Source organism: Microtus pennsylvanicus, chromosome 10 (genome assembly GCF_037038515.1).
Source record: "Microtus pennsylvanicus isolate mMicPen1 chromosome 10, mMicPen1.hap1, whole genome shotgun sequence".
NCBI lineage: Eukaryota > Metazoa > Chordata > Mammalia > Rodentia > Cricetidae > Microtus > Microtus pennsylvanicus.
In genome coordinates, this window is record NC_134588.1 from 82838194 (window position 1) to 82864529 (window position 26336).

General features: G+C 51.1%; 1 protein-coding gene across 5 annotated transcripts in view; it reads right to left on the reverse strand.

Annotated features, from left to right (window-relative positions):
* The window catches only part of Zmiz1 (zinc finger MIZ-type containing 1), a 199120-nt gene that overhangs the window by 62230 nt on the left and 110554 nt on the right, over window positions 1–26336 (reverse strand). For all 5 annotated transcript variants that reach the window (XM_075988813.1, XM_075988811.1, XM_075988812.1 and 2 more), the window contains one exon: window positions 23946–24051. In XM_075988813.1, the coding sequence (XP_075844928.1) occupies window positions 23946–24051 (106 nt within the window). The remainder of the gene's footprint in view (window positions 1–23945; window positions 24052–26336) is intronic.

Below are 26336 nucleotides of genomic sequence, written 5' to 3' on the forward strand. Positions count from 1 at the left end.
TCTTTTTGCACAAGGACCAGCTTCTGCAAGTGAGATTAATTGGCATCTCCTTACTGGAAGGGCCATCCTCAGGGCAGTGAGGGAATGGACTTCTCTCTGTTGTGCACATATTTCAGGTGGGGCTCACTCTCATCTCCTCCTGTGTTGAAATGGTTTCTTTGGGGATATTCATTTACTCACTGGGATATTTACTGCGATTCCCCCTTTCACACAGCCCCAAGAGATTTGGGGCTCAAAGACTCTCCCTCCCATTGTTCCTACTACTCAGCATGGCCCACATTGCAGGAGCAAGCATGGCAACACACATCCCTAAGATTTACTTCCTTTCTGGTGTTAGGCTGACTTAGTCTTAATTAACCAGAATCCAAATACTAAAGCTCCTAAATAACCAGACCCCTCCCCCCACTCCTAAAGTTTTGTACAAGGTCAGTTTACAATTCTCAATAGATTCTTAGGGCCTTTTCAGCTGCCAAGGGCACACACATATGGCAGCAGAATGCACTAACTTTAGACAGATAACCTCAGGACAGGAGAGATGGCTCAGAGGTTAAAAGCTTTACAGCTCTTGCAGAGACCTGTGTTCTGTTCCCAGCACCCATGTGGCAGCCCACAAGCATCTCTAAGTCCAGTTTTAGGAGCATCGGAGCCCTCTTGTGGCCTCCGAGGGCACCAGGCATACAAGCGGAACAGAGGAACAGGCAGGCAAAAACCACTCATACGTAATACATACATATATAAATGAACATAATATTTTAAAGAAAGGTCATTTCTGTAGGTTGAGTGAGGATTTGGAACTGAGCAAAATTTACACCTTAGAGACAGGGATGTGGTGGTGGCAATCCTCTAGAAACTGTAACGACACAGTCCCGCCATTGTTTTGCCGCTAAGGTCCCATCTTCCAGATCTCCTAGGGAACCACTTCAAAAGCACCAGAGTGGGGCCCAGAGAAAACAATTAATATTGCAAGATTCAGGGTTTTCCAAGGTAACCCAAAAAGTAAATACTCTTCACTAGCATATTTACATAATTAAGAAAACAAATTGTTTTCAAGCACCCATTCATCAGTCCAAACTGGCCCTTTTCACTTGCTAATTTCTAGGCTCTCGGCTCCGGAATCAAGTCCCTCTCGGCCCTCTTAGTTAGTTAGCTCTTTTTAGGATTGCCGCTTAGAGTCTACAAAAATGCCGGCACTCCACACACTAAATTCTTTAGAAAGGCCTTCCCCAACTAGCTCCAAGTTCCAGCCAGCTCCACATATCTAACTTCCAAAGATTTGCTCAAAAGCCTGGGGCCCACAGCCGCTGCTCCACCCATGGCTTGCCTTGATAAGGATCTACAGCAAAGAGGCCGCAGACAAAGGCATCCCGCGACTCTACTCTCTGGCGCTCAGCAGCTCTCAGAGTGACCTCGGCAAGTCGCCCCTTCCTCCTCCCCCCCCCCCCCCGCCCCGGGGGGAATGACTTGGGAGGAAGAAGAAAGAAATAAAGAAAGAAAGGGCGAACTGTAGCCCCATGCTGTGGCTCCTTGATGAATGGCCGCCAGGCTCCCGAGGCCTGACACTGGATCAATAGCGGATGGCTTTTCTCGCGGGTGTCTGAACTCCTGCCGTGGGCCTTAGTGAAGAGGAGCCGCCAATAAACACAGTGCTGGGGCATGGCTGGTTGGCTGGCTCCGGAGAGGGGATGCTTTATCCTCTGCGTGCCTGTCAGGCAGAAGCCCACCTCTAAAGGACCCGGTAGAGAGGAGGGGTGGGAAGGGAGGTAATGAAGTCAGGATACCACTGACCAGCTCATCGATGAGGGGTGGGCCTCCTGGCATCAGTTCCAGTAACTAAGACACCTACCTGGGATGCAGGCCACTCCGGGATTAAAAGTGGTGCCAAGCTGGGTCACCCCCCACCTCCATATACAGCTTTTTTTTTTCTAGTGGGAGGCCTAGAGACCCAAAGGCCACTAGGGAGTTAAGAAGGCAGGCAGGCAGGAAGTCAGGCACAAAGGTCTGGCACGAACAAGCCAAGCACCCAAGACCAGGGGAGGCAGAACTATGTCGCCGTGATGTGGCCCAGATTCTGGGCACTGGGTTCTGAGCCCCAGAGATGGAGCAGATCTCTAACTCAGGCAGTTTGGGGATTCAGTGGGACTGAAAATTCTGATGACCAAGAGATGCCACTTTAGTGGGCTCGGACACTCAGTGGGAAGATATGGCGAACAGGCGAGCCCCAGGTACGTATACCTGGTCCTTGAGAAGCATGGAGAAGATCAAGGGGGGAGGGGCAGAAAGGAGCGCTGCTCTGAAGTCCCCATGCGCAGGGAATGAGTCACAGGACACCAGCCACACAGGCAGCTAAGTTGCCTGAGGATCAACCGACAGCATTTGGTGTGAGTCACCTTCTGGGCCTTGCCTCTAGAAACCACCACTTCTGGGGTTTCAGTCTCCTTTTGCATGGTCAGGACACAAAGGACACATCCTTGCGTGATACTGTTTTCTCTGCCATTCTCACTCAGTCCTGGTTAAGTCCTTCCTAATCTTGGAGATGGAAGGCACAGGTAAGGTTTGGCTTGTGGCCAGTGCAGGTGTTGCTACAGGAGCCTAGAGGTTTGCCTACACCAGGGACACAGTGCAGGGTCACAAGGCTGGGTTCTCCCTTTGTCCCCACTAACACCTGGCCATTCATTGAATGCTTGTTGGTTGCTGCGTGGGGTCTAGCACTTTCTGAGCATTAACACACAGCATCCTTACTGTCCCTTTTGGTCAGGGGTTATGTGCCACACAGAAGGCAAAATAGGGAAAGAGAGGCCAGGCAAAGTTTGGAAAGTACCTAAGCCTTAACACATCCTCTACATGCTACGCGTTATCCTGTCCGACACAGGATGCCTAGACTCAGCATTGCTGGTAGTGAGCAGAACTCCTGTATTGCTCCTAGAATACCACATGACACATGAAGAAACAACTTAACGCTTTGTTTCTTTTGAAATCTAGCATTTGTATATTTCACCTACTTGCTGTTGGCAGGGACAGTTCCATCAAAGATAGGATGGGAAGGAGACCTCATTACCCCCTCCTCCCGTCCTAGTGTCCCCTGCCCTTCCTGGAATCGCCCACAGCATGGTTCCTCATCCCAGCCCCAGGCAGCTTTTCTCAGAACCCTGCATTTGGCTTCTGCCCAAATCCTATAATCATTTCATTTTGAAAACAACACCAGCCCCTGCCCCTTACCTCCACTCAGCATGTACGAGAAACCCTACAATTTCCAGGTTATTGGAAATCCAGGAAAGCTGCCTGCATGGCTGGCAGTGGTGGGGGAGTAAGCTGGGGACTCTCATGAGCCGGCTCAGAATGGCCCTTGTAGTCTTTGGGAACTGCCTCTTCCTGACCTGCTCAGCTGGTAAGGGGGACTAAAGTCAGGCTCTATACTTGTGAGGACCCCCCAGCAGGATTGACGCCTGCCAATGGAGAGAGCCTGATAAGCCAGGGTGGGAGCTGCCCCAGGGCTGGAGTGGAAGCTGGAAGAGTCGCTGTCTTCCTGAGCTCAGGAGGCAGAGGTTTAAGAACCAAGCACTGGACAAGACGGTTTGGCTTTCACAATCTACTGGACAAATGGGTGAGAACACCCAAATGCAGGTCTTAGTGAAGACTATATAAATTGAGAAGTCATGGTGTGTTGGTGAATTGTATGATTCCCCAAATGTTGATTAGCCCAGGAACATATGAAGGAAACCCTATTTAAAACAGCCTTGGGCTGGGTGGTGGTGGCGCACGCCTTTAATCCCAGCACTCAGGAGGCAGAGACAGGCAGATCTCTGTGAGTTCAAGACCAGTCTGGCCTACAGAGTGAGTTCCAGGACAGGTTCCAAAGCTACAGAGAAACCCGTCTTGAAAAACAAAAACAAAAAAAATAAAGAACAGCCGGGCGGTGGTGGCGCACGCCTTTAATCCCAGCACTTGGGAGGCAGAGGCAGGCGGATCTCTGTGAGTTCGAGACCAGCCTGGTCTACAAGAGCTAGTGCCAGGACAGGCTCCAAAGCCACAGAGAAACCCTGTCTCGAAAAAAACCAAAAAAAACAAAAAAACAAAAAAACCCAAAAAAATAAAGAACAGTCTTGGACTGGTAGGATGGCTCAGCCGTTAAAGGCTAGGCTCACAACTAAAAATATAAGAAACAGAGTCTTTGCTGAAGATCAAGTTAAGATGAGGTCACGAGTGTGGGCCCTAGTCCAGCACGACTGGTGTCCTTGAGAAAACAGGACATTTAGATACAATAGTCAGACGGGTGTCCCTTCTTCAGGGAGGAGTAGGCAGGCTTTGGAGACTGCAGCAGCTTCAAAGTCCTATCTGAGGCGCTTCTAGCAGCTTGGAGGGAGCCCAGGGCTGCCCCTTCCCTGGGCTGCCCCTTCATAGGCACCTGGCATGGCCCACACTTTGGTCTTGGGTCTTCTGGTCCCCAGAAATATGAGACAATTGATGCACAGCATAATGGTACCTGCTCTGGGGCCTTTATTGGTGGCAACCCATGAACATAAGGTGAGTCTTTTGAAATCTAAGTCACAGCCCATCAGGGCTCCAGAGGCTTCAGCTAAGTCAGTCCTGATTACGGCTCATGGTCGGGGTCTCAGCTCCCGTGGCCGGCCAGTCATTGCTCTGCTCTGGACCCACTTCCTCCTACTGCCTCTATTGACCCCGTGGCAGCCTCCAGACCCCCTTCCTGTTTCAGACACCGAAGTTTACCATCAGGACGCTGCCACCTCTTGCAGGTTCTCCCTTCACAGGAGTGCCTTCCTTAGCCTTGCTCTCCTACACTACAACCCTTCCTGCCTCATCCTGAGGGTTTTAATGCTGTCTCTCTGGCTGAAGGGCAAGCTTCGTCACCTGGGACTGCTGTCTGGTAGAAACTGTATTGACAGTTTCTAAAATATGCTCTACAAATCCTTAATAAATATTCTCCACATATAGGAGACCGAGAACAGCTGCCTGAATTAATGAGGGAGTGAAGAAATGAATGATGTACAGCTACTAATCCTAAGCTCCAGAGATCTGCATGTCCTGGCTACCTGTGTCTGCCTATCCAAGGACTAGGTAGCCAGCCAACTCTCTGGCAGAACACAAACTTATTTTCCAGGGAGGAAATCTGTTTGGACAGGAAGCTTAGGCTGGCTAACAAAGGGGCCGGGAAGTGGTGGGTGCATGCCACATGAACCAGGCCTCTAATGAATCTTTTCCCATTGATTTCTAGAGTTGCCTCTGAAGGGAGGGGGCACAGAGGGAGTTCACATGTTCATGCCTTGGCAATCCTAGGGGTTTTATTACTTCTCCCAAGACACAGCTCTGATGGAGGTTTCCAGATGGCTCCAGGCCTGGACCCATGCAAGATCACTGGAGCTGGAAAAGCAATTTCCTTTCCTGTCAGAGCAGTCTGTGTGTCTGTCTGTGAGGTTCAGAGAGGTGCAGCGGCTGCTTTCCATCACACAGCAAATCGGAAGCCAGGGGACGTTCTTCAGCCCTAGCTCTGTGAAGAATGGGGACTTCCGGGGCATGGTGGTGATTGGCTGCCACCCAGATGTGTAAGTTGAGGGGGTTGGGAGGGAATGACACAGGAGCTCCTGTTCTGGTAGGTTTGGTTTCTGAAGGCCTTGCTTCTTGGGGGTACTAGAGAAGGGGAGAGCAGGGGTTGTACAGTGGGGGAGCATGCCCTGACATCTCAGTGTTCTGGGCAGAAGTTTCAGAACTCGGCAGGCCCATGAGGTTTGCCAGGAATCTATCCCCTGGTGCGGCTCCCACTCTCCTCCCTCTGTCCTGGCTGCCTGTTTTGTTTTTTGTTTTTTGGTTTTTTTTTCCCACAGTGGGTCAAGTGAGCCAGCAGTGTCTTCTTCTCCCAAGTGTGGTCCCACCTGTCCCCCACCTCCAGGGGCTTTGGACATGAGCAAACAGGCCACGCAGGAATGTCTGTCTGGGGAAACTCTGTAGCTGGCCGCCAGGGCAGGGCAAGGTGTGGGAGGCCCAGTGTTGAAATCAGGATCCTTGGAGCTGCACTCAGTTGAGTAGTACATGCCTTCCAGGGAGAAAGTTCTGTTGCCTGCTGGGAGACCAAGGGCAGGTGACCATCTTTCTCTGGGTCCTGGTTTCCTTTCACTAGCAGGGAAGACAGCTGGTGTGGATTCTGTACCTCTCTTTCCCTAAGTACGGCTGAGTAAGCCCTAAGAGGCAGCAAGCCCATTGGGGTGACCTTGCTCAACTCCTAGGAAGGTGGCACTGGGCCCGGCAAGAGACCCAGTCACATCATTAAAGCCGCCGCTATTGTAAGAGACACACAATCTTCTTTGCCTCTCCATTTCTTGAAGCTTATTTATAAAGATCTAATTCTGTTAGACTAGGTACTCCATACAGGCAGGAGCGGTATCTGCTTTGTTCACTGGCACATTCCTGATGGTTTGTGCCTGGAACTCAAAAGGTGTTTGACAAATGCTTATCAGATGATGAATGGAGAACCACTAACTTATTAGTTAGTGGTACTATTTCAGCGTTACCTTTTATTGTCTATATCCCACAATTGTCCCACAAATGATTGTATATTATATATTATTTTAGGCTTAAAAGACAATCAACTTTTACTTTAGAATTAGTTAAAATCCGAACTAAAACTCCCAGCCCTCTCCCCTGCAAAAAGTGTTATATACCATATTCACAACCAGTAACTTGGGTATAAAGTATGAAACAACCTTTTATCACTGACTGACTGTCAGAGGCCTGGCATACTGGTGACCTAATACAGTTAGGTGACCCAAGAGTGAGGTGTGTCCACTGGACATGATGGAGGTTTACCGTCTATCCCTCCTGATATAGCTCGCTTCCACCCCAGCAGACTTCTGGTCTCTAAATTGTGTTTTCTGCCTCTGGCCCCAGCTCCATGGTGAGACTCCTAAAAGGCAAAGCTGACCGTGTCGCTCATCTTGTCTAAACAGTGCCCTGGCTTCCTGCAGTTGCCAGGCCCAAGTCTAAGGTCCAGCTCCTGAGACTGGCATTCACAGCTTCAAATGATGTCCTCGTCTTGGAGGGCTTTTGTCCGGTGCTTGCTATAGTGTTTGTGTGTATGGACCCTGGTTTGCCTACATTACTGGTGTTTCTGGTCTTCCTACATACCAGTCAACATGCTGGGCAGCAGCTAGGTGCCAACATGGAGTTGGGAAGAATTGGCCATGCAAGAATGGCAGGACAGGGGAGCCTCAACCCCTGTCCACCTAGTTCTGGGATGTTCCAAGGGTGGAAGAGCCATGAGTTCCTGTCAGTAGCTTTGACTGTCCAAGAACCTCCATCTCTGGGCCACTGTGGTATCGGGGCACTATGATATGAGTGGTATCCCTCTAGAATGTTATGTGTTGACATCTGCTATCCAACAAGATTATGAAGAGGCGGGACCTTTGGGAGGCGAGGAGGTCATGATGGTTGCACCCTCAGGAAGATGATTTCCCTGATGAAGAGGCTTGGGGGAGCTGTCACTCCTCCTGCCAGGGAAGAATGCAGGAAGTAGGTGCCAGCAGATACCAAGGGCCATCCATCCCCAGGCCCCTAGCTGCTGTTGTTTAGATCTTGGATTTCCCAGTCTCTGTGTTGTGTGCTGTAAACTTCTGTTGTCATCCAGGTTGAAGGGTGCGGGTCAGAGCACTTCGCATACTGCCTGCTTTGTGCTTTAGTTAACTCAGCTGGGATGTGCAGAGTGGGATCCAAGCTATTGCTCCTGAATGGTCCGGAGCATAGAGAGCCCACACCCACCTTCGGTTTCAGACAGACTTGGGAGCATGGTGTGTAATTGAATTTGGCCTAATTAACTCATTGAGCTGAGGAACAACCATTACTGACAGAGCCCTGAGTGTCAGGGGGTGACTAGACGTCAGGAGCCAAGAGAAAACACCAGATCCTGCAAGCTCCCACACCCTCAGAACCCTTAACTCCCCAGATGCTAGGAGCCCCAGAGCTAGGCACTGCTCCTGTCATACCAAAGAAGACCAAGGCTCTAAGAGACGCAGCTCTTCTGTCTGCCCGGGGTGCCCTTCCTCACCCTCCTCTCAGGGCAGCTTTGCTCTTTGGAGCTTTCCTCGGTCAGCCTTTCTAAGTTCTCATCTGTGAGGTGTTTTCACTGTCCTTTGTGGAAGCATCACGAGAGAGCTTGCTGTAGGGTGAAACCGGTGCTCACCTCACACACACTGTTTGCTGTGTCCAGCACAGAGTCAGGCACACAAGCCCGTAACATTGGAAGAGGCCCTGCTTCGAGGCCAAGAGCCAGGGGCTTCAGATATGAGCCCTCAGCTTGAAGTGAGGAAGAAGCTAGGATCAGGTTCAGGGTCCCACATTTGCAAAGAAAGAACTTCATGGCTTGAGCTTCAGTGCCCCCCCCCCCCCCCCCGCTGTGGTTAAGTGGAAGAACAGGCTAGCAAAGCATCCAAAAGCAACTGGTGTACAGAAGTTCAGGTCTGATGGGACTGAGTCAGCAGCCCACTGGCCTAGATCAGGAGGCGGCATTCCCTTTCACCTCAACCTCTCCGGCTATCCATAGATTTCCAGGCACCCTCCTTCCTCCTTCAGGGACTCAGGTGTACCTGGATCTGAATTCTAGTCCTGCCATTTGCTAGTGTGTGGGGGAGGGGATGTCCAGCAAGCCACTCAGCTCCCTGAGTCCCAGGAGAGGATGAGTGTGTCATTTTTGCCCGGCATCTACAGCATGGTGACGATTCAATAAAATCCGTCTCCTTAGACTGATTCGTCAGTGCATAAGCAGGGCAGCCCCTATCTGAAGTGCCTGGCACCAGAATCATCTCAGATTTCTGGGTTTAGGGTGGAGTAAAATCAGTGTATATACATATTCTGGGAAGGGGAGCCAAGTCTACTACTAAATGAATTTCCAAATAACAGGCACCTTATGCAAATAGTCTGAAGGAAAATTTTAACAACACAGTGCACTTATTGTTAAAAGACGGGCTTATATAGACAAAGCTAACCTCAGGATATTGCTGAGGATGGCTCTGAATTTCTTCTTTTCCCACCTCTATTGTTGAGTGCTGGATGGCAGATGTGTGCCACCGAGACTCATTTTATCCAGTGCTGGGGTTCAAAGCCAGGGCTTTGGGCATGTCAGTTCTCCACCAACCAAGCCACATCCCCAGCCCTGTACTGTTGATTGTGACATGTCTCATGGGATCGGGTGTGGAATTTTCCACCTACGAGTATTCAACAGCCAGGCATGGTGGTGTTGACCTGCAATTCCAGGACCTAGAGGGTGGTACCATGAAGAGTTCAAGACTAGCCTGGGCTATATGAGATCTCGTCTCAAAAAAACAAAAACTTTCAAAAACAAACAACCCCCTCAAAACACTTGAGATTGTTAGCAGTGGCAGGGGGTGCCACAGTGACAGGCATTGTACAGTATCCGTTGGGCCCTATGAGGGTCAGGGATGCTGGGAAGACCATGTTCCACTCTTGGCTGGTCTCTTCTCAGATCAGATAGGCGTTGAGCCAGTGATCTCACGAACCCTCTGCACTCATGTCCGAGAGTAACAGGAGCAGGAAGCCGAGAGCCAACACTTACGCTCATTATGTCATCTCCAGCAACTCACTGCTGGAGGCCTGACCTACTTATCACCCAGGACTTCCTCTCTCACAAGGGATTCTTTTTAGTGGGTGGAGGTCAGCGTCCTGTATCTGCTCTGTCTCAGTCAGTGGCAAACAAAACACCTCTTATTCCTACTACATCCTGTTCTCTCTTCCAAAAAACAAAACAAACAAACCAACCAACCAAACAAACAAAAATCCCACCCAGGAGGGAGGGATCATAGCTCCCTTTCTTGATATACCAGAGGAGGCACAGAGTGGTCACGCTGGTTTTCTAAAGTCACACAGCAGCAAGGCTGAGGCTGTGTGCCAACGTAGAGTGAATGCTTAGTATGCTGGAGGGCCTAGGTTTGAACTTCAGCACCAGGAAACAAAGCCACAACTCAAAAGCAGGCAAGCACATGGCAAACCTTAGGCAGCAGCCGTTGCTATCTCCAGATGGATACACCTTGTCCCATCCTTGTGACTCAAATCATTTAAACCCAATGCCTGCACACTGGTCACTGAGAGCCAACCACGATGGACTGGTCAGGACATGGCATTAGATAACAGATGGCTGATTGCAAGAGAAATATCCACTTCTGTGTAGGAGGGCCGTGTGCACGGCACGCTGCTGCTCCCTGCACAAGGATGCCCACTGCAGGGGCTGGTGTTCTGGTCCCCAGCCCACTTCTGGACCTCCAGCTGAGACGCCATCTTTGGGTTACCTGCTTAGTATAGGAGTCCTACATAGAGCTAACAGAGCCCTTCTCAACCAAGGGCAGAGCCTGGGACCATAAGCTTAAAATCAAACTGTGGTCCAATCTGGGCTCCAGTGCCCTGGGGCTCAGCACCCTACTTCCATATTCAAAGGGGGAGACTCTCTGCTCTTTTTTTTCTCCATTTGGATACAAAAGTCAGACTCAAGGTCCAGCCTCAGAAGTGGGGTATCTGACTCTTTTTCCGGGGATCACCTAGTTGTCTCTGTTGGCACAAGGGTACATAAGTGGTGCCTGGACATCCTCACCAAATTTCACAGCTGCTCATCGTCTTCCCAGGACTAGAATTGTACCAGTCTCCTGTCTCTTCAGGGAAGGTAGGTTGTCTGCCCTCTCTCCCAAACCTGTCTGCACAGATATGCATCCTGGCCTCTGGGAGGGAGGGAGACATGGGGGTACATCTGAAAGGGAGATCAGGACCATGAAGAAACTCGAGGGAACAGGACTACTATATGCCAGCTACGTTACTTCTGTGGTTGAGGCATTCAGGAATGGGCAGAGCTAAATGGCAGCGGGCATCCTAGGGTTGTGCCTTAGAAAGAGGAACAAGATGCCACGGTGACTCCACGGTGGAACATAGCTGAGCCAGCAAGGCTAGGGCTGCAGAGAGCTCAGATCCCTGGGGGACAGGAAAAGACAAAGATGAGGAGAGAAGGAGCGAGGGAGGAACAGAGGCAGAAAAGGCAATAGAGAATAAAAGAGGAAGGGGCATGGAAAGGAGGGAGAGAGGGAGGAAAGGGAGAAGTGAAGAATGCTCAGAAAGAAGCCGCGGGCCCCCAGGAAATGGAGCTTCCCTGGCAGCCCCAACACCCGAGCAGCACACCCTCGGAATGCAGTTGTCTAGTTCCGCCTTGATCTCGTCCCTCTCCAGCCATGTGGCCCTGACTTTACTCCTGTGAGCCTTCAGCTTCCTCATCCAGCAAAGGAAAGCATTCCATCATGAGCTGCTACGGTAGTGGGTAGTGCGGCAGAGGGCTATGCTTCCCCACCCCCACACGGTCTCGTCCTCTGGCTCCAACCTCGTACAGTCAGCTTCTTGCTGGATGGACAGCAGGAGCTTTTGACATGCCCCCTACGCTATCCTATCCGGGCCATGTGACTCTTCTGACATTGTAATCCTGCTAAGCATGTCCCTGCCTGGTCCCAGCGTGTGAGCTCTTTGAAGGTGCAGACAATCTCGAGGCACACAGGTGCTTATGTTGCAGGGGTAAATTCGGCTTATTTTCAATAGGCCGCGAGTTTCTGCTGACTATAATTACGAGGCAGTTCGAAAGGCAGGCTCCTAGTAATTCCTGTTTCCTGCTAGAGACAATAGTGTCTCTTCATTCCAAACAGGTGAGACTGGGTCCTCCGGAATTCCCTGCAAGGAGTCCAGCCCCTGGGCAGTGTTCCCCAGCTGGCCAGCCTCAACAAGCCTCCATGTTCCAAGGAAGGTAATGAGGCATCTGGTAATGATAAGCCATTGGCCAGAGCTCTCCGGTTCTTACAGCAAAGGCAAATGACAAAGCCAAGGTGGGCCTGCTTCCTCCCAGCCACCTGCCTGGCTACCACCCTGTCCCCAGAGAGGGGATTATCACTATGCAGAGCTTCCACTGCAAAAACACAAACACCTGGTTGCCTGGGCAGCACCTTGCCAGGGTGACAGGATCCAGATGGTCCCTCGAGAGATAGCAGGGTTGCCACGGAAACAGAAGTGCTGCTGCTCTAGCTGAGAGACCTGGATTCCAGACGCACTGGACCCCAAGCTGAGAGAATTGAAGTGATTTTCATAAGGCTATGCCAGGAGGTTTCCAACCTGGACCACAGAGCAAAACTTTATAAATGGTCAGCATTCTGGTGTCCAGTGTGTTGGGAGATGCCACCTCCTGTGGCATCCTTTGTCCCTCAAGTATAGGACTGTAGAATGAGGCCAGGATCAGGTGTCAGGGCTAGCCTGACCTCTACCCTAGGTTGTCCCCACTTCGGTTTCTCATCCTGAGTTGCAACTATTTGATGAGCATTCCTGGCCCAGAAGTCAGGGATCCAAGGAAGGTCACTGGAAAGTGACCAAAGAAAGGCTAGGGCCCCCAGACCAGCATCCAGGTTCCAGTACCTAGCCTTTGAGCCACACTCTGTGCACTCGGACTTGGGCAGTTCAAATCAACTGGATGAGAAAACCAAGTGCACTTCCTCCTTGGCAGTGACTGATCCCAGGGAGGGAGGGCGAAGAGGTGGGGCCAGGAACAGGAGAGATAACATTGTGCCTGGAGTCAGCAGGCCAAGGCCACACCCTCTTCCTCGCTGGCTTCTTCCTTTTGCTCTTTCTCTAAAAGGGGCCCTCTGTGCTGAGCCCCAGCCCCAGCCCTTCCACCATCCCTTCCCTGCCTTGTTATCAGGTTCCTGAGTCCCTGCAGTAGGCTGGGTGATTGCAAGGAGCAGCCCCAAGGTTGATAAAACACCCAGCTTAGCACCAGACTTCTCAATAAATGTTCTTCTCCCTCTTTCCAATCCTGAGTTCTTAGAACGCTGCTGGGAACACCTGTTGAGACAGAGTTCTTGCCTAGAGCACAGACTGGGCACTGCTGGCCCCATCCCGCCTTCCTCTGTCAGCTCTCTACTCTGCAACTTCCTCCCTCCCAAGCTGGGCTCGGCCTTTCTTCATGAGGGGAGGAGATACATACTAACTCCCTGGAGACAACAGACCAGGCTTCTGGACTTGGTAGTCACAGAAGTCCCCACTCCTGACCCTAGTATTTGGCCTGCCCCCCCCCCCCCGGCCCAAATGGGTTCAGCTAGCATGTTCCTTGCTTGCAACTGATGCAAACAGATCCCTTGCTCTTCAGACCCTAGTTTTTGGCTTCCCCTAGGGATGCTAGGTATCCCAGGAGACTGGGTGTCAGTGTGTTGGGTAAAATTGCCAACACACAGGCATCGCCAGGCACCAGGCTCTGTTTTAAGTTCTGTTTTAAGTTTGAATTGTTGGCACTGTTGAGAGTCCCTCCTCTCAGATACACAAAAAGGTTGGTAACTTTGCCAAGATGACACAGCTGGCAAGTAGGGGGCTAGGTGGCATTGAAGGCAGGCAGGCTGCTTCTGAGCCTGCATGTTTAACTGCTGCTCTTCTCTGGGAACTATCAATGGTTGCTGGAAAGAGTTCTTGATGTCAGCTGGGGCCAGCCCAGCCCCTCTGCTCCTCACCATGAGTACTGAATGACTCCAAAGATGGAGAGGTGTTTAACCTACAGCAGAGACAAATCCCTATCCCATATCTAATACTGCCATATGCAAGAAATTCAGGCCATCTGGATAGCTCAAGTCACTAACATTTTTATTATTCACTTATTTTGTGTAGCCTAGGCTGGTCTTGAACTTGGTATTCCCCCAGCTGGCCTGTACTCTTTGTTTTTGACATTTATTGTATTTTTATATACATATGTGAGGCTATGTGCATACATGCCACGACATGAATGTTGAGGTCAGAGGACATCTTGCAGCAATTTGTTTTTTTTTTCCCATCTACCAGGGACGGAACTCAGGTTGTCAGGCTTAGTGACAAGCACCTTTACTTGTTCAGCCATCTTGTCATACCACCACTGTTTGTTCCCTCTCCTTCTCCCCCTCCTGCCATGTGTGTGTGTGTGTGTGTGTGTCTGTCTGTCTGTCTCTCCTGGGCCTCACTATTTAACCCCAATGGCTTGAAACTCTCTACGTAGACCAAGCTGGTATCAAACTCAGAGATTTACCTGCTTCTTTCTCCTGAGTACTGGATTACAGTTTGTTTTGTTTCTTTGAGACAGGGTCTCATTATGTAGTTCTGGCTGTACTGGAACTTACTCTGTAGTCCAGGCTGCCTCGAACTCATAGAGATCCACCTGCCTCTGCCTTCTGGGATTAAAGGTGTACGCCACTAAGACAGGCAGGCTGTTTTATTTGTTTGCTTAGTTTTTTAAACTTCAGTGTGGATGTGGTTTTTGTGTACATATGGGTACAGATCTGTATGTACATGTTCATGTGTAAGCAAGCATGCATGCTACCGTATGCATCAATTGAAAAGTCAATCTTTGCCTTTCACTGGAATCCCACAAGTTTCCAGGGATTCTCTCTTCTTGGCCTCCCATCTTACTACAGGAACACTGGGATTATAGACAGATGTTACTACACTCATCTGTACGTGGTTCTAGGAATTAGATTAGGATTCAGTTTCTCAGTGCTTTCCTAGCAAGTGCTTGACCCACTGCCATCTCCCTAGTGTTTGAGACAGGGTCTCCTGAAACTCAGGCTGGCCTTGAAGGCCTGACCCTCCAGCTTCTCCCACACGCTGGAATAACAGGAATGCACCGCCACACCCAGCAGATATTCTCGCTTGAATCACAACTCTGACTCACAATAGTTGACCTTTCTAAACTTCAGCCTGTTCCCCTACACCAGGCAACGGACGTGTGAGGCTGGGATCGTGGCAGGGGATGAGTGACGGCTGCCCCCCTGATCTAAGGCTTGCTGAATTATGACTGAAAGGGGATATAAAGCAGATTTTCTCCTAATCCACACGCCCTTTCCTAACCTGCCCTCGCTGTAAATCTAAACAGGCAAGAGAGATAATAACTGCTGATTCTTGTCTGTTTCTCCCAGAAGGTATTTACAAGGCTGCCGACTTGCAACACTTGCTAAGAAAGTTTCCAAACCAACTTGCCCACTTCCTGCCAAGTCCTGGATCTACTTCACCTCCTTCCTGTCCTGCAATCTCTAAGAAATCCCCCTCTTGGTGAGAATGCTAAGCCCATCTTAAGGACCCCCTTACTTGCTCTTTTTCTTTTAATGGCTGCGGATGGCTTTACTATACCATGCCTCCTTGAGCTACCCTGGGGCATCAGAGGGAACTGTTCCTTTGGCCGGACCTCTGTGCTGAGGGCACCTTTGTGTTAGGAAGCTGAATGCTGGCATAGAAAGGAGTCACCTGAATGGTGACAGTGCTTTTGGTCCTTCATCTCCAGAGTGGTTTTCTAGCTACTCAGTTCCCTTGCAGCCTACAGAGAAGCATAAATGGCCAGGCTAGAGCTTTGGACCCACTTCTCTCCCTGCTACTTGTAGAACCTCGGTTTGGGATTCCGAGAGCGCGACCTGAAGACTGGGGTAAATCTGTGGAGGGTGTGGCATCCCTGTCACCTCTCACCCACAGAACAGGAACGTTCATTTATTTCAAACTGCAAGCGCTTGGGCTGGCTCTCTGTCTCTGCTCTCTCTCTCTCTCTCTCTCTCTCTCTCTCTCTCTCTCTGCCCCTGCAGCCCATGCTTAGAGTGGACTGGCACTGGAGCCCCATCATTCTTTTCCTGTTTGATATTTGTGTGTGTGTGTGCTGAAAATCACCCAGCATCCACTACCTCTTTCTTCCTTTTGCAACCATTTCGTGGTGCAGATGTGTTAGAATGCAGGAGATCTCGAGGCTGGGTGGAATCAACGTCCAGTAAAATGCCATCATCCACAGGACATGACCCACAGGATGTCTTATATGGTTCCAAGTTCCCATGAGAGATCTAGTGTTCAACCAAGACTCAGGAGTGGCTTTCACTGTTTTCCCAGTTTGTGAGTGTGGCAAGTCCACTGTAGGTGGTGATAAAGAGTTTTTAGGTAGTAAATATAGTTATTTTTTTACACTCCTCATGTAAGAGTCAAAGAATAGGGCAAAACTCAGCAAGACAATCATAATCTGACTAGACTGGCATCTGTCCAGGCGGTGAGAGGGGGTTACAGAGGACTTCTGCATGGAAAGGCACTGAGAAGGCCTTATTTGCTCCCTGCTAGACTGCATACAGTGACCTGGCAAGTGGTTTTGCCCCCAGGCACAGCTACCTGCCTGTTGGAAGTTGACCCACCCTATCCCTCAACCCCAGAGAGCCTTCCACTAATGACAGCCGGCGCGGGGGGGGGGGGGGGGGGGGGCGGACACAATGGATAAAGTCCTTCTTCCCCTGTGGCTCCTAGCAGGTGAGGGCGAGGGGCGAGTTCTCCTGCCTAACAGAATTCCAGCCAGGCTGAGCACCAGGAGTGCACAGCAGTTACCGTGTTTAACAGCCATACTTCATGAGGTCTCTCTTCCTATCTGTGCTCCTATTTCTCCATCATGCTTTCTGGGACCCTTCTCCTGAAGAGGAGAAGTACAGTGAACTTATCATTGCAAGATCTGCATTTGGGGGAACCCATGTCAAGCAGCTCTTTCAGCAGGAAGCCGTTAGAAGCCTGGCCTCCCCTACCACAGGCATCCTGGATCTCTACTCCTCGCCTCACAGACCCCAGTGCTTGGATTCTTAGCCGAAAGAGCTTTGCATCTCCCGGTAGGATTACAGCCGCCAGACACCTCCTACTGTGGGTGGATGCCCGCCTCTCTTCCCTAGCCCCTTTGGCCTCTCAGTTTGGATGGGTCTGGAAAGTAGACACCTGGCTGAGCCTCAGGCAGCCTTGGCCTTGCACAAGTCTCTGTTGCAGGGCGGGGAGGCAATGAGCTAATTCTTCAGAGAGGCAGAAAGAATGGCCTCCTGACATGAAGAGACCTGTCCCCTAGGGCTCTTGGGGCACCCATGCGGGTTGTCTGTAGAAGGAACAGCTGAGCCATCCAGAAGCTGGTCCTGTTCTTAACACCACCCCTAACAACTCCAATGAGCTCAGAAGAAACTCATGAGAACCATGAGAAATAAGTGGAAGGGTCACACACCCGCCTCCCTTGGAGTAGATGTTTTTTGTAAGTTGATTATTTTGGGACAGTGCTTATTTTGTGGGCCTAATGTATGCACAGGCAACTTGTGTACCTGGCAGGTTATGTGTGTGTGTGTTTCTTTTCTTTTCTTTTTTTTTTTTTTGGTTTTTCGAGACAGGGTTTCTCTGCGGCTTTGGAGCCTGTCCTGGAACTAGCTCTGTAGACCAGGCTGGTCTCGAACTCACAGAGATCCGCCTGCCTCTGCCTCCCGAGTGCTGGGATTAAAGGCGTGCGCCACCAACGCCTGGCTTGTGTGTTTCTTAACAAACAAATACAATCTGCTCAGTCCATATGCTACATGTACATGTGTTTTTAGGACTGACTATTTAGTATTGGACACCAGTTGGTGTGTTCTTCCTCGGTGAAGCTGGTTGTTGTTCTTCAGACCTGATGATGTCCTAGGCATTCCCACACAGCCCTTGTTTTTAGTGACCACTGTGGCCATGGAGGACCTCAGCCCTTTCCCTGAGTGGGATGCTCTTCCCACATCTGCCTGCTTTCTGACGAGACTCTGACCCTTCTCCAGTGTGAGCTTTATTTAATACCCTGGGGACCACCCTCCTGCCCTACCCCCAATTCCTTAGCCTGGGAATGCTGGTTTCCTCCCACTGTCCCTCCTTCCTGAAGAGCAGAACAAGGTCACCAGATCCCAGGCCACATCCCCCAGGGAGCTGGGAGTGGGGGGAACCAGGGCCATTGTCCCAGGACAACCTGTCTTCCTGGGTCATTCATGGTCATTAAGAAAGAGGGATAGCTCCCTGGAGCCCAAATGTGACCCTCCTACAAGTAAATTCTGTCATTATCATGACATGGGGCTGGAGTCTGTCTGGTCTGCTCAGTCTCAGTTTCCTCCTCTGTAAATGGGTGTGCCCCAGTGACCTCTCCCATTGCACTGAGCACATAGGTTTTGGCCACTATACACATCTAATGGTTAGTCAGTCCCCACAGGCTGGCAATACAATCCAGAGTCATTTCCAAGGGAACCTGTCCTGGGACAGGCAGAAGGTCCTGCAGGAGGAAGGAAGCCAAGTCCTCCCCCACACCCCATCTCTGTGCAGAGAGTCCACGTGGGGATGGTGTTCATAAGGAAGTCTGTCCCTGGCCTTGAGAAGGTGCCCTACGCTGCCAGGCGGCTGGTGTTTCAAGGACAAGGCCTTGCCTTCCTGCTATCTCTGGGGGAGCTGGCAGCTGTTAACAAATCCCCTGCAATTTGCACCCACCAATCCTGCTTGCTCACTGGGCGGCCGCAAGCCGTTTTTCACGCGGAGCTGCACACAGCTTTGTCTTAGAGAGACAGCTCTGGCGGGTGTCCCTGAATGGGGCCATTTGTCCTCCATGCTAAAGGGAAGACGGCTGAATGCTCTGATGGGAGTGGGGGGGGCAGAGGCAGAGAGGGTGGAGAAAGGCTATGGGGGAAGGTGAAGGTAAAGACAGAAGCCATGACACTATGAGAAACCAGGCACGCTGCCCACCATGGAGGTGTCGCAGAGCCACCATACAGTCAAATGGGGGCAATGCTTCTCTTCCAAGACGGGAGGACACTGGTTGTGATCTGCCTTCCCTGGTGGTAGAAGCCCTGACCGGCTCTGGACACCTCTGGTCCATCCCAGTCCCATGACAAATGAACTACAGAGCTGCCACAGGCGCTGCTGTAGAAGGGCCCGTTTCAGCCTCTCCCCCTCCCTGGATAGAGAGCTCTCCTAAGACCTCCTTCACAGATCACAGGCAGAGAGAGGCAAGGCATGTCTCAAAGACTCTACTATGACTAGCTGACACCCCCTTTGGAAGTCATGGGCATGTCACACACCAGGGAAACAAAGCAGACATATATTTGGGAACTTAAAAGTCGGCAAACTACATGGTTTCCGTTCCTGCGCTGGAAGGTGTGAGGTCAGACATAGGCATGCCCACAGTGCCAGGCTTGGGGGTAGGACTGTAGGCAGGAGGTTGGGCACCGCACTTGTTCCCAAGGGGGATCTCATTAGACCATACCCATCTTGGGAATGCAGACCTACGGTTCCCATCCAAAGGAAGCAAGACATCTGTGTGATGGTGTTACCCCACACAGAGCAAATGCAGGCAGCTAACAGGCTTTTCCTAAAGCCACCCAGCAGTTCTGTGTCACAGCCAGTCGTGGGCAGCCTGGCTGTGTTCTCTGATTGACAAACACCCTCTGCCTGTCCCTAGGAGAGGTTATCTCTTTCCACTCCAATCACTTCTACCTCTACGGTCCCTTTCTCCAAAAGTCTGCTGGTGCCTGCCAGAGTAGCCCTGGGTTTCCTTGATGCCTACCACACTAGCTAGGCTCCCACACTTCCATTTTGCTAACATCCAGAAGAACTCACAGCCTTGGCTATGTCAGGGAAAGAGAAGCATGGCAAGAAAAGCAGCAGGCATCCCCACCCCTGTCCCAGCTCCACTGTGTATCCTCCTTTCCTTGGGTCTGGACTCTGACATTCTCTAGTCTGTTATTCCAACATGCGCTGGCTGCTCAGTGGGTCAGCTGAGACTACCTAGAACTAGTCAAGCACAAACACCAGCAGAAGTATGCAGAGGACTCTTGGGACCTTGAACATGGCAACTGCCTGATACTCGTACCCATGTAGCCAGAAGGCTGAACCACTCAGTGCAGAAGAGGCTGACACGTGGTGGTGGAGGGGGTTGATGGGCATTGCTACAGGTTTGGAGGGGAGTCTGGGGGTGTCAGGTGCTGGGCAGGTGACCTTCTACGCTAGGAAAGGGTAGGGGTATGGGGGGGGTGCAGCTGGCTCCTCAGGAACCTCAAGATGAGGATGCTGAGTGCATGTGCGCACGCGTGCTCCTGCTCCGGTGTGCGCTGAGGCTAAAGGCTGCAGCAGAACAAAGAGCTGGGGGCTGGGCATCAGAGGGCCCCACGTGGAGGCGGCTGCCTGGGCGGCTTGCTGTAGTGTCTGGGCTCTGCTCACGCTCTGCATTCCATCTCTGTCTCTCTCGCGCGCGCGCTCGTGCCGTACAGTGCTGCCCCCAGGCCCGAGCCTGCTCACAGCCACAACCATGCGCACAGCCCAGCACTCTTGACAAAGCATCTCTGCTTGCAGCATGATCTCATTCCATGGCCTTCTCGGGCCCCAGCCTGGCCTCCTGACAGGAGAGACAGACGGCAGAGGGGTGGGAGAGGGGTGGGAGAGGCGCCCACAGATGCAGCCAGTCGCCGCACGCCCGTGCACACACACACTGCTCAGCTATTCACAGTCACACAGTCATAGCCATGCACCACCCCCAGAGCCCACACGCAGCTGTGCGCACCCATAGGTCTACATGCGCCGAGACCCCCTCCACATACACACTATAAACGGAAAGACTCATCAGATACATACATGTGAACACACTCCAGACAACCTAGGCATGAGCATACAAGCAGATGGTAATGCAAACACACAGACCTACACACATACAATGTACACATGCATGACATACAACCAGAGAAAGAGATGCATACCATGCATACACCCACACATCAAGAAATACCAGGCATGAATACACAGGGAGATGGACTTGAACACACTCGCAGCACCACACACACACACACAGAATGCATACATACATGATACACAGTCACACACCAAACATAACATAAAGACACACATGCAGGCACAGCCACACACATGTATAGCCACATGTACCAATTGTGGGGACAAAGTCTGAGATGCAAAGAAACTAGAAAGGCACAGAAAGTCAAGGAGGCTAGGTATGGTCAAGAACTGTAAGGAAGGGACAGACAGCAGAGGCCTTTGGGGACGAAGGACAGAGACACTGTACAGGCTAGCTAGACAGACTGGAGCCAGGCAAATGGGGAAGACAGTGGAGGGGAGAGCAGTTGGGGAGCCATAGACTGAGCACAGAGTGCCATGACCAAGACCTCTAGGGAGGCTTGGAGAGCTACAAGCACCTGAAGGGAAGGTAACATTCGATAATAGTATCGGGAAAGGGGTGCCTTGGAGGCAGAAGGAAGAGGTCAGGAGGTGCACTAGGGACAGACACATGGAGAAGGATGCTGCATCTACTGGTGTCTATGATGCTGGGTACCAGCTGGGTCTCTTTCTTAGTCTTTACTGAAGGAGCCTTTTGAGTTCCCAGAGGCCGCTATGAAGCAGGTAGGCAAACCTCTGACCACCGTTCTGATTCAGGCAAGGTGGCTGAGAGACCCAGCCTGTGTCCAGGAAGTACTTCATCCCTTGAAAGCAACCAGTTGTTGAGGCCTCCAAGACTGGCCTCTACCCTCCCAAGCAGGGAATGCCCTTCCTTCTTGGGGGCACACCTTGGAAAGACAGTGAGTTAGGGCTGTTGGTTCTGACAAGCCTGTATCCCAACAAGAGACTCCACTTCTTTCAAGCCACAGATTGCTGCATTACCAGCTGCCAAAGGAGTACACAGACCCCTTGCCTTAGGCCCAACACGGGAAGGGGCACTGTGAACTGTGACCTTGTACTGCTGGTATGCAGATGGAGAGAACAAATCTCTGCTCAGAAGTGATGACATACCACTCAAAAAGTACAGCATCCTGCTGGAGAGACCTGTGCCAAGTGAAAAACTGCTTGGACCCTAGATGAGAACAAAGGCCTCCTGGTCAGCTGTGATAGAGTAGGCAAGGCCCTCAGAGGAGGCTGGAGTCCTGGTGCCAACTGACCAATTGTGAGCTGTGTGACAGCTGACAAGCCATACGACCTCTCTGAACAGTGTCCCCGCCCACAAATGCAGATAATATTCTGTCTCAAGGGGCTAAGGTTTACAGCACACCACAGACGACTGCATGAGCTATCAGAAGGGTTTAAGCAATCCAGAGGACAGGTTTACAAGGCCTAAGGCCTCTCCCTACACTAAAGAGTAGCTCTGGCTTCCAGAGAAGCTCATTCTCCCTTGACCTTTCTCCTTTTCCCTCTTTCTTGATTTTGCCTGATTTTATTTATTTACTTATTTTCATGAGTGAGATGGAACCCAGGGTCTCATGCATGATAAAGTGTGCTGGTGAGTTTTCTGTCAACTTGACACAGCTGGGGTCATCTGGGAAGAGAGAACCTCACTTGGGAAAATGCCTCCATCAGACTGGCATGTAGACAAAGTCTGTGGGACATTTTCTTGACTAATGTTTTACGAGGAAGGTCCAGCTTACGGGAGGAGGTGCCATCCCCAGGCTGGTGGTCCTGGATTGTACAAACTGAGCAAGCCACGAGGAGCAAGCCAATGAGCAGCATCACTCCACGGCCTTTGCTTCAGGTCCTGTTTCCAGGTTCCTGCCTTGAGTTCTAGCCCTGATTTTCCTTTCAGATGGGAGAGGGCTATCTGGAAGTAGAAATAAACCCTTTACTCTCCAAGAGGCGTTTGATCACGGTGATTTATCAGAACAACAGAAAGCCATGACACCAGGCAAGCACTCTACAACTATGTCATGCCCCAGTGGTCTCCCCAGAGATCTGTTGCTGGCCCCTGTATCCACACTGATCCCTGCCCAATGCAATTTGTTCCCTGTGCTAGCTGAAAAGGCTGTCACAGACTTGAGATTCTAGCCATGTTCCCATTACTCTCAGGATAGAGAACACAACTTTTAAGACAAGGCCTACATGATTCAGTTGCTCTGACTCCACCAACCTCTCTCTGAGAACCACCATCCCTTGTTTTAATCCTGACACAAAGTCCTGTTCCCCTGCCACTCAAGGACCTTTGCACAGAATGTCCCTTTCACCCGTGGAAGTGTTTGTTCCTGGTTTTGTCACATATTCAACTCTTTCTCAATTTGGGGAAGCTTTCCTTGACCCAGCATAGTCTGCAGTTCCTGCCCCAGGAACTCCTCCATAGTTCTTAGCACAGCTTGAACCTACAGATGCTCTAATGTGTGTGTACATCCACATGCGCACACGCGTGCATCCCCCCACATTATAATCATTTAGCCACTCATTCTGAATCAATAAAGAAGGTTACATCACCCTGACACTACACTAGGTGCTTTACGTGTCTCTAGAACTTACCATGACCCCTGTAATACAAGTCTCAATATCATTCCTGCCTTTCCAAGAGATCAAACTTAGGTCTAGAGTTCATATACTCAGCAAGGGCAGACAAGATAGTCAGTTGTCTGCGTTGTTCAGAATCCGAATGTACCTGCTCTAAGCACATTCACGAGGCTGGCAGCAGATGCAAAATGGATCTTAGAGAAAAAAAAAATCGAGACGGGGTTCATCTTTTTTGTTTGTTGTTGTTGTTGTTTAAGTTGTCCCCAAATTCCAGTAACCATGATGTGTTCCCCCAAGATAGAACAAACGTCAGCACCTTCCCTGGCCTCTGTAAACGAAGGGCTGAGAATCTGCGCGCTGTGACCAAATCTCAATAGACAATGTTTTGCACAAAGGGCTTTTTAGAAAAGCTAGATTGACAGGTTTATTTTTGTTTGTTTTACAGGGTTTTGAATGAACGAGTGAGTGAGTGCATATGAATGGTTTGTAAGGGTCACTATACATGTTTACTCTGCAGTACAGACCTGGCTGTATATAGCTTTGTGAGCAGGAAAACCTCTTCTGCTTCTCTGAGCCTCAGTTTCCTCTCTGGTGCAATTGGACAGATAACATAAGATCTATGCCAAGCACTCACTGCAGCGACTGAATGAGAAGATGCCTGGCTGACCTTCAACACAGTGCCTATGTTAGGGTGTAGGGTATCTGGGAGCCTCTGGTAGCTCTGGGTTGCCCCTGTGCTGGGAGACACAGAGAACTGAGCCCCAGCTGTAGGCCCTAGAGCTGATGGTTCAGCCATTCATCCTAGACCGCCTTCAGACTAGCTGAGGCTCTCTCCACCTAGGGTCCCACCTGCGGAGCCCAAGATAGGTACTCACCAGCAGACTTGGGGGTGAACTTGTCTCGATTTGCAGCACACACGGCCAAAAGTCTGTAGCCCAGGTCCAGGTCAAACCCCTGTTGGGCAGCCACACGGCTGACAACCTGACGGCAGGAAAGGAAACAATCCAGGGTGAGTTGCCAGTTCATTGGGAGCTCTGAGCCCAGGTAGTGATACTTGCCTACTACACAATAAAGCAGGTGAAGCAGTCAGGCTATGAGAGGGGCCCAAGGCCAGGGGAAGCTAGGATTCTAGTGGGGTCTCTGTCAATGGCGTGGGTGACCACCTTCTAGCTAGCCACTGGCTGGAGAGGTCATACCACCTTTGCTAGACTGGCCCCAGCAAGGTGCTCTGCATAACCCCAGGGCTCCTCAACTTAATCTTGTGAGTTTCAGGCCCAGGGTGCTTCTTTCCCTTCAGCCCTCCCCCACCATGCTTGAGCTTCTGCCCCTACCTCTGCAGATGCTCACTGTCTCTGCTGTTCCCAGGCATCAGCTCATCCCGGGGGTTTCCTGGAGATGTCCTACATCCCCCATCAATAGCCATGCCCTGAGAAGGAGGGACTTGGGATCTACTGCTCTTTCCATAGTTTATAGACAGAGTTGCCTGGCATATGTCAAGGGCTCCTGGACCAGGCAGATGATCTAGTTGGCTATCATCATACCTCAGTCTAGAAACTGACTCCTATATTCTAGAGCTCAGCCTGGAGTCTGACACAGCACCAAGCCCTTAGAGTAAGCCCAGAATCTTACCCATATGGAGACATAGGCGCCTTAGGGAGTGCCGTGTGGAACTGGGTTGCCCCAGGGTCCAAAGAGAGGCCCTGGAGGCTCTTGCCCATCTGACTGTCTCAGGAAGACACATCCCTGGGTGACCTGCTGCTTTTAGGTCCACACTCCCACCTCACTAATAGTGGCAGGATGATGCTTCCTTGTTAGGAAGGAAGAAGCTTGGAGAATGAAGTCATGCAGGAGAGCAGTTGGGGAGGCCATAACTGAGTGTGGAGGAGTCTTCCCAGATGCAGTAACCCCTACTGCTGAAGAAGGGAGGCTCAGTCCTCAAGTCTCCAGGGCTACCTATTTGGATGCTGTCGTGGGGCCTCAGGCTGCAGTGGGTTTAGCCTGGCATCCAGAGCCATCACCATAGCAAGCTATTTTTTTCTTGCCCACTTTGGGGGCTTGCTGCAAGGGTTCTATAGCTGAAAGGGAGGAACCTTTCAACCATGCCTGTGAGGCCAGCGCTCCTTTCCCTTTCTTCCCCATCCCGTTCTTTCTTTCTTTGAAGGGCATCACTGTGTAGCCCAGTCTGGCTTCCAAACTGTGATGCTTTTGAGTGCTGAGACTGCAGACGCATCCCCACGCTGGACTCTGTCTCCTCATTTAAACTGAAGGGACAGAGAAGGGCAGATGGAGTGCCACAGAATCAGGGAGGAGGTAACAGCCCCCCTTTCCCAGGACTACCAGTACCTGCTAGATCAGTACTCTGGACCCTCTGTCCCTTCTCCTGGGACCCCCCTGCCAAGTCAATGTCAGCCAGGATACGAGGAGGCAGCTAATTTCACTTTGGGATGTTTGCTTAGCTAGTGATGCAAACAGAATCCTTTCTTGCTCCCCAGTCTCAATCCCACAGGCTCTCTGGCCCTCTGTTTGCCCCTGAGTCTCTAGCCACCGAGGGTGGAGCCCCCACACTGTCTGTGTCAGCCTTGATCCCTAACACAGCCTGTGGAGGTTTTAAGTTTGTAATCAGGTACTCAGGGGAGTGGGGAAGGTTCTGGACTTTCTGAACTGCAGCTTAGATGTTGCAGTTCAGAAAGTCCAGAACCTTCCCCATTCTCCCGAATGCCTTCTGGCACAAGGCGGACATCAGGGAGATCAGCCGCGGTGTCACTGTCTTTGGACTGGTGCAATACCAAGGTCGATGCTGGGGGATTCTTGGCGCCATTAGTAGTATTATGAGAATCTGGCTTCCAGGAAACGAGAGAGGTCCTATGTGTGTGTGGTCCAGGTAGTCTGGCCCATGAAGGGTCAGAGCCACAGCTCTCCACCTCCAGGGAGGCCCCTGGGCCCTGGGTCAGGGAAGCAAGGCAAACGTTTTGCGCCTGGACGATACCGGCCAGTCTTGCTGCTCTGGTTTAGAAAAATTCTAGCTGAGTTGAGCAAGAGTGGCCTGGGGTCATGATCAGGCTAGAAGGAGCTCAGGACAGAGAGCTGAAGGGTCTACCATTGTCAAGTCTGGCATACAGAAGGGTCTTTGGGCTGAAGCCATTTTTTTTGCTGTAGAAGAAACTGAGACACGGAAAGGATTTTACTCAAGATCACATAACACAGGTGTAGCAAGCCGGTGCCTGTGGCACTAGAAAGACTCATGTGTCTATCTGGGCAGCTAGTAT